General features: G+C 36.0%; 1 protein-coding gene across 1 annotated transcript; it reads left to right on the top strand.

The window, feature by feature from the left end:
- Positions 1-246: 246 nt before the first annotated feature.
- Positions 247-20,749, top strand: LOC150109913 (uncharacterized). Its single transcript, XM_090398343.1, has 11 exons — positions 247-419; positions 4,014-4,396; positions 4,478-4,645; positions 6,232-7,149; positions 7,294-8,044; positions 8,481-8,866; positions 9,992-10,188; positions 11,183-11,783; positions 11,870-12,152; positions 20,090-20,365; positions 20,461-20,749. The coding sequence occupies exons 1-11, from the start codon at positions 247-249 to the stop codon at positions 20,747-20,749; spliced, it is 4,425 nt and encodes a 1,474-aa protein (XP_090254469.1).
- The last annotated feature ends 719 nt before the right edge of the window (positions 20,750-21,468 follow it).

The following is a 21,468-nucleotide window of genomic DNA, read 5'->3' as shown; positions in this document are numbered from 1 at the left end:
TCCGCTAGTTGTTAAAGTCTATTTCCTTTACACAAGCGCCCTCTATGCACTCGTTCCTCCTTACAACAGTAGGGTAATAGAATTTTTTTTTGTTACGCCATCTACATCGGTTATATTTGATCAATTGAGATTATTAAGTATTCAACTGCGCTGCAATTTTTTATTTCTATTTTCGGTCGGGAGTGAGTAGAAACGTTTGTGAGTTGAACGTGTGCTTTCATGTGTTATTAATGTTTAAGATTAGACATGATTGCGCAGTATTCGCTCGTAATAATTCTATCCTCGTTTATAATTAAACAAATTGCTTCTGATTATTCGTTGCTACTCCCACATGAACAATTACCCAAAGGACCAATCGTTATTCAATCCCTCTTTAACGTGTCAGAAGTGCAACAAGCTATTGAAGAAGGACGAAAAATGTAAGTTCATTTTAAAATGCTGAGAATTTCGAACTCAAGACATTGCTCTAAATTATAAATCTATCCGACAGTACAATAAAAACCGTAAATTAATGCATCATCCTGATTTTAAGTTAATTAATGTTTTTTGAATAGACTCGTAATGAGGCAAGCAGGATTTCTGCTCAAAGTTAGATCGTTTTAAAGATTATAAAGGAAACTGACTGATTACAAGAGAAAAATAAATTTATAACGAAAATGAAGCTTTAACTTGTGGCTACTTCGTCATGAATTTGTGAAATGCTTCATTTTTGGTTAATCTTTTCCAATCGAATTAGAGTTATCCAAACTTATAGCTCTTCTTTTGTAGGTAAATAGTCGTCTTATTATTGTTGGCTACTAAGGACTTCCTTGCTATTCATAAAGCCCCCCCCCCCCCAGTAATACTACTTTTTGCTGATTTCAAACTATCGTTCTTGCTAATATTAGATTCAAATCATATATTACCTTTATTGGTCAATGAAATTAATTATTCCGCACGTGTGTGAGAGAGAGTTACAGGGAAGAACATTAACCAATTTGAAGAACATTAATCCGACTAGTCATGCTGACATTTGTTTGCGCTGCCATATTGTCATGTGAACCTGCATGCAATTATTCCCCAACATACTTATAAAAGCGTTTTTTTTTTCTTCTCGTGCTATTCAAATCGACTCAGAACGATTACCATAACCGTAATTTAGATGAGTTTTAAATGTGCGTTCGCAAGGCTCTTACTAGTCTTCCTCCCCCCCCCTCCTAGAAATCACCACTTAATTCGACACACCCTCAAAACTGTAACCTGCTTCCACTTAACATTGGATGTTTTCTCATCTGTAAATGGAACCATCATGATTTGGAAATTTTCATTACGATAATCTCCAGAGATATCAGTTAGAAAAATTAAAGAGCTCTGAAATTTACCGTAATTACTAATAAATTATGATTTGTTTGTAGCTATGAATTTGCGAAGGACGCGATCGTAGACACATCATTTGTGACACAAAAACTAATCTACCGTTTAGTTTGTAGGATGATTATCTTGCAGTTGTTTCTTCACAATCATTTGTTTAAATGTCAATATTTTCAACAAATTTGGAAAGAATTTCAATAACTTGTGCATGTTATGACGCTATTTCCTCGAAATTCATGTTTTGCTTGCAGATTTTTACTAACGATATTATACTTAGACGTCGAAATTGATTATCCAGAGATTATATATAAAACGAATGTGCTCCAGAAACCCAAGTGGCCTTAGTATTTCTAATAAACAAGACCTAACACTGAAAATGTTTACTTTAATGAATTAAATTCTTAATACTTGCGTCACGTTTACAGTATTTCGATTGGGTATTGCTGAACTGAACCATTTAGCTCTTCTGTAAAAAAAAAAAAAAAAAAAAAAAAAAAAAAAAAAAAAAAAAAAATCACAATTCCAACTGATTTGTATTTGTCAATGTTTTACACATGCTAGTAAATTATCTAAATAAAAGGCACAAAAAGTCTTTAAAGGGATTCGTGAAAATTAAATCTGAATTTCGTTGATTACTTTAAGTTGCTTTCAATGAAAAAAAAAATCCGTACTGTTTTGTATTATGAAAATTTTTTGTGCAATTTTTATAGCGATATTGAACATAAATCAACTCAATACTGCTCAAAGTGAGAATCGTCAAGAATTATTTTTTTATATTAAACATTCAAATATATGAAGAGATTTACTTTCTCAACCATGTTCAAATCTACGTCCGAAATATTTTAAAATAAGTAACTGCAGATGTACCTTTCCTGACGATACAATTTTCTTGCTGAGGTTGAGATCACTAACAAGTGATCTCAACCCGCGCATGTGCACACAATATTAGGAAAAATGAAGTAGGATAAAATACTTTTTATATTATTTAAAGCACTGAACTTAATATACTGTGTATATTTCCTGTAGAAATTAATGCATTTTAAGTGATTTTAAGATTTGAAAGGAAACATTGGCATAGCACATCACGAGACTGCTAATTAAAATAAGTGCTTGAAGGTTAAAAACAAATGTATTGGACGTACAAAGTTTATAAACATATGACTTCCATTCGTTTTCATCCACAATAACGAGGTAATCTTACAGTACACTTCTTGAACTTTGATCACGTAAGTTTTAAAAATAAAAAATAAAATAAAAAATCCATTTCTTGGCGGGCGGGGTGGGGGTAAGAGGTGATTCCATTATCTTATTTTTTGTGGTTGACTTAGTTCAGTGAATTCATATTTCTTTACACTAGAAAGTTTTTAAAAAAATATAAAACAGGCTCCAGCTTATTAGAAAGGGAGCGATTGGAATAAATTATTCTTGGGGGGGGGGGAGCGGTTTCATTATTTTCATAAACTGAATACCTTTTGCATCATGTTTAGCTGCTGGAACTTATCGGGCGCAGTTGTCTTGGAATTAGGTCGAAGCAAGTAAGGATATCGAGGGCAGAAAATTGTCTGTTTTTAGTGTATTCTTCTACCTAGATTGCCTAAATGTTTATATTTCCTGATCGAATCGCATCAGCTCTCCATGACCATATTGTATTGCTTTGCGATAAGCCATTTAGACTGGACATATTGACCTTATTAACTTCTGTTTATTCCAACATGACGGGTGATCACTATCGAAATATCGTGACTCAGAATAACCATAGTGGTTGTCTTGTCACGAGAAGTCGTCTTACTGTGCAAAATGAGAAGTGCTTAACCCTCGAAAGAAATCCGGTCAAAACAGTAAATTAAGGCTTAATAGACTGGTCTCAGTGTTGAAATAACCTAGTGTTAAAAGCAGCAAACCAACGATAATAATAAACCAAAGCGAAGCTAGACGCTTGGGAGTGTTAGTGGATAGGGGGTTCATAGCTAAAGCAGCTCATCAGATTACTTGGTTACTGAATAATACTTTAACGAGCACAGAAAGCAGGTTATTGTTCCTCTTTATGAAGCCTTGATAAGACTCCATCTTGACTACTGCGTCCAGGATTTCTTGGTGATGAGGCGGAGAGGATCCAGAGCCAAGTGACCAAAATGGTAGCACGTCAATGGAATGAACCTTACAAGAACAGGCGGAAGATTTGTGGGTTACAGAAACTGGTTGATAGGCGAAAAGGAGGCGATATGATTGTGATATACAAATTACTGAGGGGTTTTTACAAGATTAATTCAGAGAAAAGTTTTCAGAACAGGTCTGATGGTGGGATAACTAGGGGCCATCCATGGAAACTTGGTAAGAGTGTACTTAGCAAGGGTGTTACAGCTAGGTTTTTTGCTTGGAGAGTGGTGAATGAGTGGAATAAGCTGCCAGTCTATTGTGAGTGCCATGACTGAGTTCAAAGCAGAGTATGATAGATACTTCACAAATGTTGGATAGTTCTTGACATGTTTAGGGCCTCCCTCCATCAATTCTGTCCTGGATGGGGGGAGAGATCAAGAAATATAACTACAATTCTTAATACATCTTGCTATGATATGACCCAAAGAGAGAGAGAGAGAGATGCTTAGATTAAAGTTTAGCAAAAGTGTTTTTTTAATTAACTTCTGAAAATTTTAACTTTGCAGACAAGAAGATTTATGGAACACACTTGAACCTCAACTTAAGGAACACAAATTATCCATCTCCATCGAGGATCCATTCTTCTATGTGGGATCGGAATTTAGTCAACGACCATTAACTAAAAATCTTTCGAAATTGGCAGTTATAGCAGAAGCCGCTTCCAATGTGCTCATCAAGAATAAAGCGTTGACGAAGCAACAAATTCTTCAACTTCCATTCTCAGACATCAGTGACACGTACATCGGCCAGAATTGTAGGAAGGAAGAGAAAGTTTGTAAAGCAGAAAAGTACAGAAGGGCAAATGGAAGCTGTAATAATGTTGCACATCCACTGTGGGGCAGCGCATACAGTGCATATCTTAGATACCGTCCAGCTGAATATGCTGATGGTAAGTGGTATAATCACTCAGAGTAAATATAAAACAATTTCACTATACGGGGAGTTGCTTATTTTTTTTCTTTTCTCTTAGGAATTAAAAGTATAAGGAAAGATTACAATGGTAACCCTCTACCCAATTCTCGCTTGATTAGCAAACATCTAATGACAAAGCACGTATCTCTCAGTGGCATGTCCCAGATAGCTTTATTATGGGGCATGATGGTGTTTAATGACATAAGGCATACTGCTCAGTGGAAAGGTAAGATGGTTCATTTGTTTCATGGGTTTGTGGTATTTTAAATTAGACTAATTTCTTTGAAATCAGTAACTTAATGGTTCAAAAAGTGATTTGTCAATAAGAATTGGTTTACTTTGAAACGTTATCCCCTTCAAAATATTTTTCTTAGAACTCATTTTTGCTAACTTGAATTTTGAATCGTGAAACAGTTCTGGACCTGCATGTTGCTACTTATCAAAATACACAATCCTAAATTCAAGCTCTAGAAACCAAACGCTGAATTTTTTTTTTTTTTTTTTTTTCCTCTCAAATCCTAGGATGTACCAGTAACTGAACATACCCATACGGTTAAGGCACAGTCAAGAAAAAATGTTATTTTTTTTAGTACGTCATACATTCAACTTATTCTAGTCTCCATTACCATTCATGGGTTTAATCATAATTTGGATTTGTTTGGTTTCCATTATCTAATAATACTCTTAGTCGGTTACTTTCAAGTGATGGCGCCGATATGGTCAACACTGACTTAAATTAAAAGTTGTCCAATTCAACAGTTCCGATGGTCATTCAAGACAATGAAGTATCGACTATAAGGACAAAATATTTAATAAAGCGTTTGTCCGTATATTTGAAGAAATAGTTCCGACACCTTAAATTTTCCAAGTTGCTGTCTGCTACTAATTCCAAAATAAGCTTATATCAAAATTAAAAAAATAATTTTCTAGCAATTATGCTGACCTTGGATAGCGCACCAATTCCTTTGAAATTTTTCGTTTCCTTTAAAGACAATGTTTTATAACATTTGTAATCTCGGCTTCTGACATGTTTCTGTATAAACAACTTTGTAGTTCAGAACATCTCATTTGTGTACTCATTGATAAGATTCTTAAACTGATTTGTGTGAATCTGATTGTAGCACTAACCGACCTAATATGTAAATCAATATTCAACATTATTAATAGTTTATTCTGAATAGGTCGTATACGCCTATCTAGTGGCACGCCTCTACCCGTGGAGCATTATACCATAATCTTGGAGACGGGTAAAACTGCTGAAAGTTGCAAATCGCGTCATCACTTTCTTGTATAACAGTGAGAATATATGGTATGTGTAATAGCAACAGTTGCATTTCTCTTAAAATTCATAACACTTAAAATGGTTGAGACTGCGAATGAAACGAGTGGAACACATTGTCGGATGACATTTACCTCGAACTATAGACAGACATAACGATTCCAATTAAATTGTATTTCCAATATCATTATTTTCGTTTCAGTTATTGAGGTCAAAACTATACTGTCATCCCTACTTTCAATGTAAGTATGTATGTGTGTTTAATTTGTCATTTAATATAATTTTATTAGTAAAAATTTAGTCCATGTAAATAAGCCCAACCAAAAAGTCCTTCTGTATTGAAGTAATGTATAAAAACTAATCATATGCTGCTGGCTTATACAACAACGAAGTACATCTGGAAGACTGTGAATATGACTATTAAAGTTTACTCTCCCTTTAACTCATGCAGTTCACATTTATTATTTACAATCTATTTTAATGATTAGTAAATTTTTTTGAAGGCTAAATCCTTGCATATCTTTTCCTTTCAGGTTACAAGGGTGATCGTGTCATGTGTTGCTCAATGAATTCTCCACTGCAGCATCCTGAATGCCTACCAATACACGTAGATCATACCGATGAATATTATTCAATCTACAATCATCGCTGTTTGGAGTATATGCGCTCAGTTCCCACTTCTCGCGAAAAGTGTTCTCTTGGAGCCCGTGATCAAATGAATCAGGTAACTGCATTCTTAGATGGATCTACTCTATATGGCTCTTCGGATTCAGATCTCGTTTCTCTAAGATCTTTCACAGATGGACTTTTAAAAACCGAAAGAAATCCTGCCAATGAGGAGATTCCTCCAGGTCTCCCGAAGATCGTTGAATGTCGAAATACAAACAGAAGTCGACCATGCTTTTTGATGGGTGATTTCAGAATGAACTCTTTAACTTCTCTTATGTATTTGAATACCGTTTTGCTGAGAGAACATAACAGACTTGCAAGAGAACTGAAAGTAGCCAATCCGAAAATGAACGATGAAGAAATCTTCCAGGAGACTAGGAAAATATTAGTAGCAGAAATCCAACACATCACTTACAATGAGTTTCTGCCTGTTTTCCTGGGTCTAGAAGTAATGCAAAAATATCGATTAAACCTTCAACAAGATGGTTATTATAAAGGCTACAATAGCCATGTTCAACCAGGCATAGGAAATGTTGTTGGCTCAACTGCTGCTGCGGCTCTTCTATCGGCTTTACCGAACTCTATGGAGCTGGTCAAATCCCATAATTTGAATAGGGTAGGACAATTTTTACTACGGAGTTTAGTTTATAGACCTAATTATATTCATGAAGTCAACTTATTTCACCTTTTAATCCAGGGATCATTAACTCAAGCTACTGAGAAAATAGACCTTCATTTTAATAATCAAGTTACCCAAAATATGTACACATTTGGACAGCAGTGTAAGTATTTCAAACTAAAGCAAATTTTTAACTGCTGTACGAAACCTGTCAAAGCGACCTTGACAGATTTCGGACTAATAATTTCTTAACGAATTGTAATATCTATATTTATTATTAACCAGCTTTTTTCTTCTGTTTTTACAGTTCCTGGCGTTGATCTGCCTGCAATAGCTATTCAGCAAACGCGAGACCATGGAATACCACCTTATATAAAGTGGCGCTATCTCTGTGGTTTAAAAGTTCCCCATACTTTCGACGATTTAAGTGATATAATGACAAAGGACACAATTGAACAATTCAAAATCTATTCTCACGTCAATGATATAGATCTCTTTCCAGCGTTGCTAGCTGAAAATCCAGTAGAGGGCGGAATGGTAGGTCCAACATTAGCTTGCATATTGGGTTATCAGTTTTACCAGCTAAGAACTTCGGATCGATTTTGGTACGAAAATGACCTGCCGCCTTCCAGGTTTACCGCTTTACAACTAAAAGAAATCCGAAAAGTCAGGTTATCCCACCTGTTATGTGACAATACGTTTCCTCATTTAAAAGTCCAACCAGAAGCCATGAGAGTTCCAGATGATTACCTAAATCATCCTTTGCTTTGTGCTGGGAATCATTCCCCAAAGATGGATTTATCTAAGTGGCATATTGATCGATCTAAAGAGGTTGTTCCTTCTGATTTGCTCAACGATGTGTTGACTACAGTCCGGGAAGAAAGGTTATTGCTTAACTTTTCCTCTCAAGATGAAGCCTCATTATCAAATAGAACGGAAAAAGGACTCCTTCGAGCTACGGCACAATCAGCGCTAGTAAATGAGCAAGCTACAACTCTTGAAACATTTACGAGAACGCTGATCGGAAAGCTGTTCCATAAAAGATCGGACGTTTCCACGTAAGTTGTTTTCAACACCACCCATTTTACAGAATGTCAAATTTCATAGACTTCTCTTCCCGCCCTTCCACCTCTCCATGAATTACATAATTGAAGAAGGAAGCTTTGTGTTAGAATGGGGGGGGGTGAATTGTCAAATATCGGAATTTGGGACGTGTCTTTAAAAATTTCATTCTCCCTTCACAAAAATTAAGTAATTCTATGATGTAATCTTTTTAATTTTGCCCACCAATCGGTTGCTAAAGTCAGAAATAATTCCTGGACTCTACTGAGAAGTATATGAATTTTATATTTTTGCATTATAATTAAATCCATTCGGTTTTTTTTTATTTACAGTGCTTTCATTTACTTCTAAAATAATGAGTCAGTTAAGTATTTACATATACTTAAATTATAAAATCCAAATATTTGTCGTGCCCAATTTTCTTACCTATAGCCACGAAGTGATCCCGTTTCTATCTCGTCTTCCGTTGTCGCACTTTGCTACTGCCTTTCAGGAACCATCAGGATGTGAAGATATCACCTATCCCTGTGATCACACAACCCCTTATAGAACAGCTTCAGGACGTTGCAACAACCTCCTCCATCCAACTTATGGACGAGCATCTACTACTTTTTTGAGACTTCTTCCAAATAAATACGATGATGGCATCTCATCTCCTCGTTCAAATAGCGTAACTGGACGTCCTTTACCATTGGTCCGTTTCGTATCTTACATAGTGCACCCCAACATTAGTTCGTCCCATGAACGATATTCCCTGATGCTAATGCAGTTCGGCCAACTAATAGATCACGATATGGCGCATACACCTGTATTCGAAGGTAAGATTTGTTTCGTATGTATGTACTCATATGTAAAGCAATGTATACATTTGTTTTTGTTTTTTTTACAACCATAGTGTGTGTATATTATTCCCGCATTTCAAAATTATATTCCCAAACTTCTATTTTTTTTTTTTTTTTTTTTTTTTTTTTTTTTTTTTTTTTTCAGGGCTCTCGAATTCCACAATTTCCTCTTCCACACTGAGAAAAAAAATAACTTTGGAAAGTTCCCTCGTAAATTTATAAATTTGCAAGAGAACTTCATTATTTATCTTCACTTTTATAAAACCAGCGTTTCTCACTATAATTATTTTGAGAAAAAAATCAGTGTCATATGGAGTTCTTTGGAAATAAGTATATTTGAACCAATTATTCTTTAAAATATTTTTCTGCTATGACATATGCAATGATCTACAGTCGAAAGAAAAACTTCGATTAATGCTTTTTGTAATTTGTGATGTTTAGAATGTCCAAAAATGTCATTTTCAGTGGAAATCAACAAGACAACACTCAAAACATGAATTAATATCAACGGCACATTGGGTTTGATTTTTCTATGGACTGTTAATGTTCGAGGTAATTCCCTTTTTAAGGATTGGTAACCTCCATCACAAGTGACAAAACCTGAAGATCAATGATGCTAATTGTGAATTATGCTTCAAAATCTTAGAAACTATCACTACAGAACCCTGAAAGCGATGAGAGATGGAATCTTCGTAACAAATACAAGTTTTTTGTTCAACATAAAACTTGTATTTGTATTTGCCCCTTCGAAGTGGAACCATAAAAAGCAAAATATTTAATGTTGCTACATCAGTTACGGAGAGGATTTAATGACACTGAAGAGTAGTCTTCTCTTCCATTATGTATCAACTATAAACGTCGATACTCGAAGAATTTGGTCTGAAGGGAAATATTTCCTCCTACCCAAATTTCGCTGAAATTATAGTGATTGCTGCCAATATTATGGTTTCAGATAGTATTTTAAAATATAGTTGCCATACTAGCTCCGATTTTGATCTTAATTTATCATTTATACTTTGTGAATAGTATTTAGATGATTCTTTCATATAGTATATTGTATGGAATATATTCTTCACCCGTTTTTTTTTTTTTTCTGATCAGGATCTAATAGAAAGTTCTTAGACTGTTCAAGCTGTGATTCTCCACGCACTGTTCATCCTGAATGTCTGCCAATTTCAGTGCCAGGTGGTGATCCATACTTCCCTCTAATTGAGAATCCTCATAAATCTAAATGTTTAAGATTCACAAGATCTATGGGAGGACAGAGAAGCCTCGGAGCAAGACAACAAATCAATCAGGTAAGATTAACCTAGTGTTAATTTCAATGTGTAATCAGCAACCTATCATTTCTGCATTCTTTCTAATGTAAAGTTCCTGGGTGTTCTTAAAGAGACTGTCTTAAATGATTATGGAAAAAGGATACACTCTCATCGTTGCTGTGGTAAAACCTCATTCGTTCACAAACGTTTCCGTCAAGATTGATTTATGTATCCTGTTAAGTTTTAATTATTTGCAGTAACTGCCTTAAGAACCTTGTAAGATATTTTTCCGAACTTGCCTAATTTCTGTCTTGCAAGTTTTTTAAATTCAGTTTCAAATTATGGTTCATTTTATTTAATAGTTCGTATATGTTTAACATGAAGTACTCATTTTCACTTCTACACTTCAGTTTCTGTAGAGTTAGCACTTTTGTTTTCCCCAAATCATTACGACAAAACGACTTATTGCCAAACACGAAGCGATAGATTCTTGGCTGCTGTACCGTAATGTAGATCAATGCAATTTAATTTTCCATTTTATAATTTTCCGACCATAAGTAGTTTTCTCCGGGACAAATGCACAAGAACACACGCCCAGTTAAGAGATAGGCACGGATCTTATAACCTTGGTTGCTTCGGGGATTAATTCGAAACCACACAGTCCGGCAAAAGCATTTGTAGATATTTAAAGGACGTCTTTTCTTATAAAAATACTTTCAGTGACTTAAAAGGGATTGGTTACGTTTATTAGGTTAAGTTTATCAACTATCAATGCCTTTACTTTATTGCTAATGTTTCAAAAATATTTTATGTAACGTAATTTAGGATACTATTTCATGTCAATGGAATAATAATATGCTGTGGTTGGAAAAAAGTAAGCAGAGCGCAAATAGTTTTTGCCAGTAAGTGATTTGTTGCCTGGAATCATGTGCTGCGTTCGGCATTGGTTACTTCAACTTTGCAAATATGGGGGATGGGAACAAAAGTATTTTAACTTACTATTGAAGTGAAATTTTATACATTTCTGTTATAGGTAACTTCATATTTAGATGGGTCGGCAATCTATGGATCAAATGAATGTGAAGCTAGAGGACTGCGCAAGTTCGAAGATGGTAAACTAAAAATGAAAACCCAACCTAATGGCGAATATCTTCCGGAAGTTACAACAATTGACGACTGCGTTAGTCCGAACAAAATGTGCTTCCTTGCAGGTGACCCGAGGCCAAGCGAACAGCCTGGACTTGCAGCCATACACACTATTTTTAGCCGAGAACATAACCGGGTTGCGAGTGGATTAAAGCGAACGAATTCATCGTGGGATGACGAGAGACTGTATCAGGAAGCTCGACGAATCGTGGCGGCAGAAATTCAACACATTACTTACAATGAATTCTTGCCAAGAATTCTCGGTTGGGAAGGAATTAAAAAATACAATCTCAAGCTTCTTCAAGAGGGCTACTATAATGACTACGATAGCAACTGCGATGCTGGAATCTTTAATGAATTTGCAGCAGCTGCGTTCAGATTTGGACATACTTTAATCCCCACATCGATCCCTACAATAAATATTAATAACGTTCATGGAAAAGTCCATTTGAAAACGGCTTTTTTCAACAACGAAGCAATGAATGAAGGTAAGAAATAATTCGTACATTAATTCCAGATTAATATTTTAAAATTTGATTGAATTCCCTTTGATTAGTTTTTGAATATCTTGCAGGTGCATTAGTGGATGATATTCTCCGTGGTATGTTGGCAACGTCGTCTGAGAATTACGATCGCTACATTACAGAAGCAGTCACCAAACATCTTTTCGAACGAGAACAGCAACCCTTCTCCGGAGTGGATCTAATATCGTTGAATATTCAGCGTGCAAGGGATCATGGTATACCTTCATACAATGATTTTCGAGAGTTTTGTGGTCTTGTACGTGTTAAATCTTTCATTGATCTTAGGAAGGAAATACCTCCAAAAGCTGTGGTACTTCTAGCCAGCGTCTATGAGTAAGGATCACTAAATTGCATTGTTCAACTTGTGAATGTTTCGTAAGATTTGAATGATCTTGTCTGGTTTTTATTTTATTTTTTTAAAGGTAAATCCCTTTCTTTGAAGTGAATGGTATTGACCAGTTAGTGAAATCAGAAAAATGTATATTCATACCAAGAATAGGTGGAACCTAAGCTCGTCACCATTTTGTATTTTAAAAAGCGATTATGCGAAATTTTTAATTTTGTTTAAACATTTTCATATGAATAGTTTCTTTATAAATTGTCAACATGACATGATTACATTTTTATTTTATTTTATACACGTAGATTAACTGTTAATTCCCATTATTCTATACTACATACGCTTCTTAGATAACACTAAACGCTTCAAACACTTGCTTATTTAACGTAAATAAGCAAGTGTTTGAAAGGAAAAATAAGCGTAAGCGTGAGAGAGTTTCAGAAATGAGAAAAGAGGGGTGTACGGTGAATCGTTAGTAAGAGGTGTGATAGATGAAAGTTTAACTAAATCGTACTTACCGGGTGCGAAATTTAAGGATGTAAATGAGACTATTAGAGTTCAAAAACAGAGGGTGAAATAATTGATAGTTGTGGCGGGTACGAATGAATTGAAAGGAGATAAATTTTTTGAGAGAGGACTTGAAAGTATTGTTGAAGGTAGCGAAAGAAAAGAGTGAGAGAGTTAGGATGGTGAGTCTGTTCCCGCGGTATGACAGAGAGGAGTTTAGAAGGAGCGACATAATCGCAAATGTCTTTATGCGCAGGTTATGCAGATGGTGTGGTGTGGAATTTGTGGACGTGTGGAATGAGTTTGATGGAAAAAGGATTTGTACAAGAAGGACGGCCTGCATTTGAATGGATTTGGTGTGCGGAGAGTGGAAAAAGTGTTGCTGAATGAAGTGAAAATGGATATGCAGAACCAGGGAAACTAGAACTATCAAGGGGGAGAGTGGATATGCGGACATCAGTGAGACAGTTGAGTGTAATTTGAGAATTTTGAGAATGTTGAGAATTTTTGGCCTTGATTGGCTCTTCCTGGCCACAGGTTATTAGCATCAGTGAAACATGGCTGACGGAAGATGATATAGTTAGTGGGATAGAATGGTAGGTTATAGTGTGTTTAGGAGAGACAGAGAATAAAATGGGGGAGGAGTGTTATTGATGATAGCTGATGAACTGCAGTCAAGGAGAATAGAAGTTGTATTTAAATGGTGAAAAGAGCTCATTTGAGGCTATTTGGTGTGAGATTGAGACTAGCAGAACAAGATATACAGTTGGAGGGCTGCTATAGACCAGGTGATGGAATAAATAGATGGTGGAGATAGTATGCATAAACAAATTGATGGAAGGAGGGTAATTATTATGGGGGATTTTAACTATGGTAACATTGACTGGAAAGAAGAGAGGACACGTGTGAGGAAGGAACTGGATTTTATTCATTTACTAAGGGATAACTATCTGAGACAGCATGTAATAGAAAATACTAGGGTTTTGAGAGAGCTTAACCTGGTAATAACATCTGAGAATTTGACTGTAATGAATATGATCATGTTGCCACCTATTGGTGAGAGTGATCATAAGGTCTTGACTTTGGAGGTGGCTAAAGGTGTAAAAGTTTTGACTAAGACAAGGGTATATGTGGAATTACCGTGCTGGCAAGTATGACAAGCTTAGGAGATTGCTTGGTTCAGTGCCATGGCATGTAAAACTGCAAGGACTGGATGTCAATAGATCATGGGAAGTAGTCAAGGAGCATTTGCAGGAGGTTATGGCTGATTGTATACCTAGGGTCCGAATAGTAAAACAAGCAGGAGTTAAATGGATGAATAACACCATTAAGCTTGAGCTGCAAAAAAATAAACAACCGTGGAGGGAATTTAAAGAAAGGGGTGAATTGAGGCACTCGAACGGTATAAAGCGCAGGCCAGAAGGGCAATGAGTGTGGTAAGAAAAGAAAAGCGGATTATGAAAGGAAACTAGCTATGCAAGCTAAAGAGAATCCCCAAACAGTTCTTTCAATGTACTGCACATAAAAGAAAAACTGTACACGGCACAATGATTTTAAGGAATTCCGATGGCAAGGAGGTCACTGAATCAGTCGATATAGTGGAATTACTGAGTGAGCACTTTGCAAGAGTATATCATCCAGGTGGTGACATCGAAAGAATGAAGGAACCATTAGTTTATACGGGAATTGTGAATGAAGTAGAGGTGAATAGTCTATTACAGAACCTTAATGCCAATACATCTGTGGGATTGGATGGTATACCGGCACGTGTCTTACGTGAAGCAGCTAAAGAATTATCAGTGCCCTTGACCATGTTGTTTAATCTGAGTCTCTGGTCTGGTTTAGTCCCGAAGGTGTGGAAAGAGGGGAAAATAGTTCCATTGCAACAGTAGTCTTGGATCCAAGACTACTGTTGCAAATTACCGACCGATCAGCATATCAGGAGTCGTTGATACTGTCTTGGAGAAAGTAGTCAAGGGAAAAATACAGGAATGGATTGATGAAAATGAGATACTTGATGTCGGACAGCATGGCTTTTTGAAGGATAGATCATGACTCAATAACTTGCTCAAGTTTTATAACACAGTGAAGTCTGAACTGTATAAGGGTAATTGGTTTACGGTGATACTGCTTGACCTGGATAGGCCTTTGACAGGATACCACATGGAATTCTAATCCGTAAACTGCAACATATGGGAATGGATAAAGGGTTGGTGAGATGGATAGGAGGGTGGTTGATGGAAAGATATCAGAGAGTCGTTTATTCAGGAGTAGAGTCCAAAAGACGACCTTTGACTAGTGTTGTGCCACGGTTCTGTTCTTGGACCACTGCTGTTTAATTTGTTCATTAACGATACACGATACGTGGAAGGATCTAAGAAGAACGGTTCATTTGTGCACTGATGATACAAAGTTGGGTAGGGCAATAGTGAATGCAGAAGATGTCAAAATCTTGCAGGACGATTTGGATAGATTGGAGGTCTGGGCTAAGGAGAATGGATATCAATTTAATGTGGCAAAATGTAAGGTTATGCATTTTGGGGTGAAAAGATTAGCAGCAGTATACCACACTGGAATAGGGACTTGGGAGTGTTGGTGGATAACGATATGAAGTTTAGGGGGAACATTGCCAAAGTGGCTAAATCAGCTCATCGAATCACTTGGTTGCTCTAGAATACTTTGACGAGAAGAGATAAGCAAGTTATTGTTCCTCTGTACCGAGCCTTGATAAGACCTCATCTTGACTACTGTGCCATGATTTGGTTCCTAGGTTTCTTTTTTAATGGGGAGGAGGTTGAGAGGATCCAGAGGCGAGTGACCAAGATGATAGCAAGTATATGGAATGAACCTTATGGGAACAGGTTGAAGATTTGTGGGTTGCAGATATTGGTTGATAGGCGGAAAAGAGGAGATACGATTGAGATATTCAAATTGCTGACGGGTTTCTATAGGATTAATTCAGATTATATTTTTGAGATCAGGACTGGTGGTGGGAGGACTAGGGGACATCTATGGAAGCTAGGCAAGAGTGTGGTTGGTAAGAGTGTTAGAGCTGGGTTCTTTATTTTTAGAATGGTAAATGAGTGGAATAAGCTGCCAAAGTCTATTGTGGGTGCTATGATGGTGAGCGAGTTCAAGGCAAGGTATGATAGATACTGTGAGAATGTCGAATAGTTGTGTGGACATGATGTTTAGGGCCTTCCTCGATGAGTCTGACGCCTTGGAGTCGCCCGTAGTAATAATAAATGGATTACATCCCTGTATATAGGATGAATCATGATATGATCATAATCTAAGGAATTTATTGGACATTTGGAGTCGGAAAAGAGAAACTTTTTCTCCTGTTTTCGATAACTTTTCCTTTTTATAACTTGCTAAATGTATCAGAAAAAAAAGTCAAGAGGATTTAATTTTTATTCCTCAATGCAGGGCGGAACTTTAGCAGTCTTCCAAAATATCAAATTTCACATAGAAATCTTGAGTGATTTGATGAATGTAGTGAAATACTTTCTCATAAGCCAACAGGATAGTTATACTTCTCCAGAAGTAGTGTCCGTAATATCCTAAACTGATATGAATTTGACCTCTACCGGCCGAGATGGATGAAACAGTGACACCAAATTGCACTTATCTATGCTATTCAATTCTGTTACAGAATAGTATCCAGATTTAGCTGGACGTCTATCTATAGATGTTATGGCCGGTTGAGGTGTCAATCCTCATGATTTAAATGAAACTAGAGCAATTTCAAGTTCAAGTTTCCTTTAGTTAATCACAAACGTTTACTAATTAACAAAAATGTCTTCATACGAGAATTAAAGCATCGCTTGGTGAAGCGATGCTTTAATTCTCGTATGAAGGCGATGTTCTAGCCATCTTGTGATCTGAACTTTTTTTAATTAGTAAATGTTAGCTTTTTGATTAATTTCCAATAGGAGATTAAGGCATGTAACGTTTCAGGCCTTCATTTGGCGAGTTACTTAAAGGCCCTCTTAATGCTGTGAGTTCAGTAAATGGACATTTAAGCTCGAATGGTAACCTTGTTAAATTTAGTGAACCGTTGACTGTAAAAAAGAAAATTAAGTGGCACTAAACGGATGACTACAAATTACCACTTCCAGTTGTGATTAAAGTATATTTACTCGATTCTTGACTGGATGTTTTCGAAAGTTAGCTTTGCTTTTGTTGATAAATTCTAGCAATAACTAAAATGCACTTCGAAATTTTCAAAAACATTTCATTATTAACTTGAATAATGAAATATTCATTTCTTACTAAGTAAGACTTGATAGAATAGTACATAAAGCTTGATTCACTTTTGTGCCCCCCCCCCCCCGCCTGCTCACCGGTTGAACACCTATAGATTTTACACTACTGTGGTTTGGCTGAGTGTTTCTAGTTTTTTTGTGTTTATTATTATTAATATTTTTTTCACATAATCCGGAAACCGGCTCTTGATCACACAGGGAACTTTTCAATCCATTCAGGCCTCCAATAACCGAAGGCGATGGTATCTCATAAACGACAATGAATTTGTCGTTTATGAGATACCACACTTTTATACCTACAACAGTATTAGACAACTAAGTCGAAGTTTGCCCGCGTTTTATTTGTATTACAGATAGATTCGTTCTCGACTATTTATTAGTAATAGTAGTATTGCCCTGTACGCACGGTTAGCCGAGGGGTTACTCTCTCCGCAACCATATGCCTGGGAAAGGAGTGTCATGGCGGCCCGTGAAGCTTTAAGTGGGGGTGCTGCCTATACAAAATAATTTTTAAAAAAATTTTTTTCCTAATCAGTAACCAATTTATTAAAAAATAAATCTACAAATTTATTTATTAATAAATTCGTTATTGATTAGGAAGAAAAAAATTTAAAAAAATTATTTTGTATAGGCAGCTCCCCCACTTAAAGCTTCACGGGCCGCCACTCCTGCGTTCGATTCTCGTCGTCGACGTGAGGAGCTTAAGGATCTTTCTCAGACATAACCTAGTTAGCCGGTCTTGGGCGTGGACTGCAGGGCTTTTCTTCCCAGTTTATCTGGGGTTTTTCCTCCTGCAAAGCAGTCAAACTGGTCTTAAGAACACAACGCTTCAGATTACAATTACACATGGTTGAGTGTGGGGGGTAACGACCCCACCTAGTAGTGAGTTATGAAACCCAAAAATGGGAGGCCAAATCCCTACATGGGGCTGTTGTGTTGAAGTTGTAATATTATCCCTACTCTAAAAGTATCACTAGATTTTAAGATTATGCACTGTTTGGAAAAAGTCAATGGACACTGTGGTTTGAACAAGCAGTCATGGCACCCACCTTTGCAAGATGTAGGACTTCATTTCGTTGCAATGACTACTGCAATCCCACAAAGCATAATTTCCAGAAACGAAAGAAAGCGATCAATGAGAATTTTGGACCATTACATAAGGTTCTGGACGATTTTCGGAGAGGACGTTCCTTAATCTCACTCGGTGCTCCATTTCATCCCCCAGATGTTTAATAGGGTTGAGATCAGGGCTCCATGCCATGGGAGCTACTCAAGTGTGATGATGTTCATGTCCATAAACCACGCAGTTACAGCAATATGACACGATTTATTCTCTTTCTCAAAGAGAATGGTCATTGAAGCTCGAATGATAACCTTATTAAATTTAGTAAACCTTTGACTGTAAAAAGGAAAATTAAGCACTAAATGGATGACTACAAATTACCACTTCCACTTCTTGTTCAAATTACACTTCCTTGCTTTGAAACATTGAATTGTCCAAAAATATCACTCGACGTTTAAGTGCTTGGGGCGACACAAACAGAGGTTCGAGGCCAAATCTGGAAAAATATTACTATTATCACACCGTCACATCCGAATTTCACAATTGTTACACACTCTGGTAAGAGACATTCAGAGGACATCTGCCACACCCACCAGTCTATCTGATCAGTTGAGGGTGTAGCGTGATTCGTTGCGCCGTAACATAGCTTTCTAAGCTTTCAAGTTCAACTATATACTCTCTTTACCCCACAGAAGACGGCACTGCATGTTGGTTCGATAATGTATGGATTGCATGTTGCGGTCCTACCATGGAAATCCATGTTATGAGCTTCGGTTCTGAATGTTTTTATGCATATTTGTGTTCTATTCGATCCTTAGTCCTAAAAACATTAAAGGTAAATGGCAGTCTGAATGCTAGCCAAAATATACTTTTTTCCCTCATTAATGAAATTATCCTAACATGGGATAAATATAGTATATATATTTTATCCTATGTTAGAATATTGTTTTATTATTGATACTGACATAACTTTATTCAGAAATTTGGTAAAGACTTCATATTTGTATAGATTTAAAGTAATACAGTGCATTCAGAAAGAGCCGCATTTCGCGGAAGTTAACTACATATTTTATTGCACGTGGTATCGTTGTTTCACGCAGAAGTGCATATGACGAATCACGTTATAACTGTGTCGATATATTGACTAAGGCATGTTGTTAATATATCGACTGAATATGAATCTGTGGTCCTTGTTTTGTATGATTTTGAAACTCCGGTATTTTTTTTAATTAATAAAAATAAATCGAATAGTCCTGAACTTAAGTTTAAAAGTGTATTAAACACCAATTTAGAATACGCCAAGGACTGCTTTTGTATAGATCCCCCATGGAACTCAGTTTTTTAATATAAATGTTTTCTGTTCAAGATCTCATATTTGGGGGGGTGGGGGGGAGAGTAACACCCGCTTCCCATAAAAACTTCGAATATTACGTTGCAAGAAATAGACTGAGCATTGGTTGTTAAAATTAAGTTTCTGAAGCAGATTGTGGTTTGTTCGAAAATTTCCACCTTTTTGGGAACTGACTCACTTACGAAACCAATAAAAATTCACTTTCGTGATATTTGAAACTGCATTGACTTCTTGGTAGTGTAAAGAAGGCCATATAGCTGATTATCCCATCACCCAAGTCCGATAAATGAGAACTGATTCTTATTCAAATAGAGCCTCCCTTCATATGATCGGTTCAACAGCATCACCAGTGTTCCATGAGCCAGTTGCACTTGCTGAGCAAATTATGTATGACGTTAACTTTTTTCTCAGTACTTAAGCAACCGATGTTACCTCATCTTCAGGAATGCGGAATGTTAAAAGAAATGAAATATCATTAAAACGATGTAAAGTAGCAATTATATACTCATATGAAGAGTAATTCTAAACTGTTTTCTTCAGCAGAACTGTAGGGTTTATTAGGGGTTGTAAATGAAAAATCAATTTTTAGTATGGATAATTGTGCCACTAAATTTCGATATATCTTGTTCGAGAAATTTAAGCGAAATATTTGAATCTAATGAATATTTTGTTAATTCAATTATTTTCCTTTTCATGTTTTATATATTAAAATGTTAAAATATATTTCATATATTTTAACAGGCACGTCGATGATGTAGATTTGTTTTCTGGAGGTCTCTCCGAGCTGCCTGTTCGTGGAAGACTTTTGGGACCTACATTTTCCTGCATTATTGGCCAACAATTTTCCAGATTAAGGAAATGTGATCGGTTCTGGTATGAAACTGGGGAATCTTCGATAAGATTCAAAGAAAAGCTGTTAAAGGAGATAAGAAAAACTTCTCTAGCAAAAGTGATATGCGATAATTCACGTCTAGAAAAAATAAATCGCAGAGCGATGGACGCCTATAATTATTCTACGTGAGTTTCATTTCGTAACTTTAAAATTATGTAGACATTATAATTGTATATGAATCCACTGATGTTCACACTTATTCCATTTTTCTATCTTTCAGAAATCCACGTATACCTTGCAGTAGTCTCCCATCTATAGATTTTTCAGCTTGGCGAGAATCAACTAGATGTACTATAAATGGTGTTGCCGTTGATCTAGGCAAGTCTCGGCGGGTTTCTCCTTGCATATCCTGCACCTGTACTAAAGATGGATCTATCTGCCAATCATTAAGAATATCTAATTGTCTCATTCTCGTGTACCGATATCCAAAGTCAGAACTGTTAAAGGATCGTATTTGTAGCGTTCAATGTACTCATCTACTTAATATTAAACCCAAACCTAATTACTAATGTAACTTCTAGTTCTTTCGAGTTAAATATTTAATAATGGTTACACGTATTTATTTGTATTGTAGTTGGGCTACGTAATTGTACACTGAGAGCGCCAATAAGACGTAATAAATATGGTATTTGTTTGTAATAGTCAGTTACTTCTATGCAGCCGCGCCATCTATTGTTCAAAAAATAAAACTAATTCAATAACTTCGAGTGAATGACAATGAATATTTCAAAAATACTTTTTTATTAACAGAATATTCGTAACAAGATATTTCGTTTAACATTAAACATTTCATGAGAATAACTAAGAAAATACAGCAGTGAAAAATATAATTACAAAAGTGCACAATGAACACAACCTTAATTCCCTTCATTACGTTGAAGTAATATTACATCAAAATATCAACCATTCGGAAAGTCTATTTTGGAGTAGTTTCCTTTTATAGAAATTAACTCTAAATTTTTGCCGGATATCAATTTTTAGGAACTAATTTCCAAGATTCCATGCGGTCTTGGAATTACCGATGGTCACATCAAATTACAAGAATTATTCTTGTACGCCTGGTCAACCCAGTTATTTCACATCTCGGCAAATTTATTACTTAGTTTGCTTATCACCAAATGTCACTGAACATTCTGAATGATTATTTGTATATCATTAAGCGTATATATACAGGCTACAGCAATTTATAATTAGTAAAAATTAATGTTACCCGGAATATACACTGATC

This window comes from Typopeltis vanoorti, chromosome 1 (genome assembly GCF_054136105.1).
Source record: "Typopeltis vanoorti isolate ZY-2024b chromosome 1, IOZ_Tvanoo_1.0, whole genome shotgun sequence".
NCBI lineage: Eukaryota > Metazoa > Arthropoda > Arachnida > Uropygi > Thelyphonidae > Typopeltis > Typopeltis vanoorti.
Note: the sequence above shows the minus strand (reverse complement) of the source record. Positions and strands in the feature narration are given on the sequence as shown.

What these genes read in the sequence shown, in the direction of transcription:
- LOC150109913 (XM_090398343.1), top strand. Translation starts at nt 247, where the DNA reads ATGATTGCGCAGTATTCGCTCGTAATAATTCTATCCTCGTTTATAATT. An exon ending in GTACACATTTGGACAGCAGT is followed by an intron (nt 7,150 to 7,293) that starts GTAAGTATTTCA and finishes CTGTTTTTACAG; the next exon opens with TTCCTGGCGTTGATCTGCCT. An exon ending in CTTCTAGCCAGCGTCTATGA is followed by an intron (nt 12,153 to 20,089) that starts GTAAGGATCACT and finishes ATATTTTAACAG; the next exon opens with GCACGTCGATGATGTAGATT.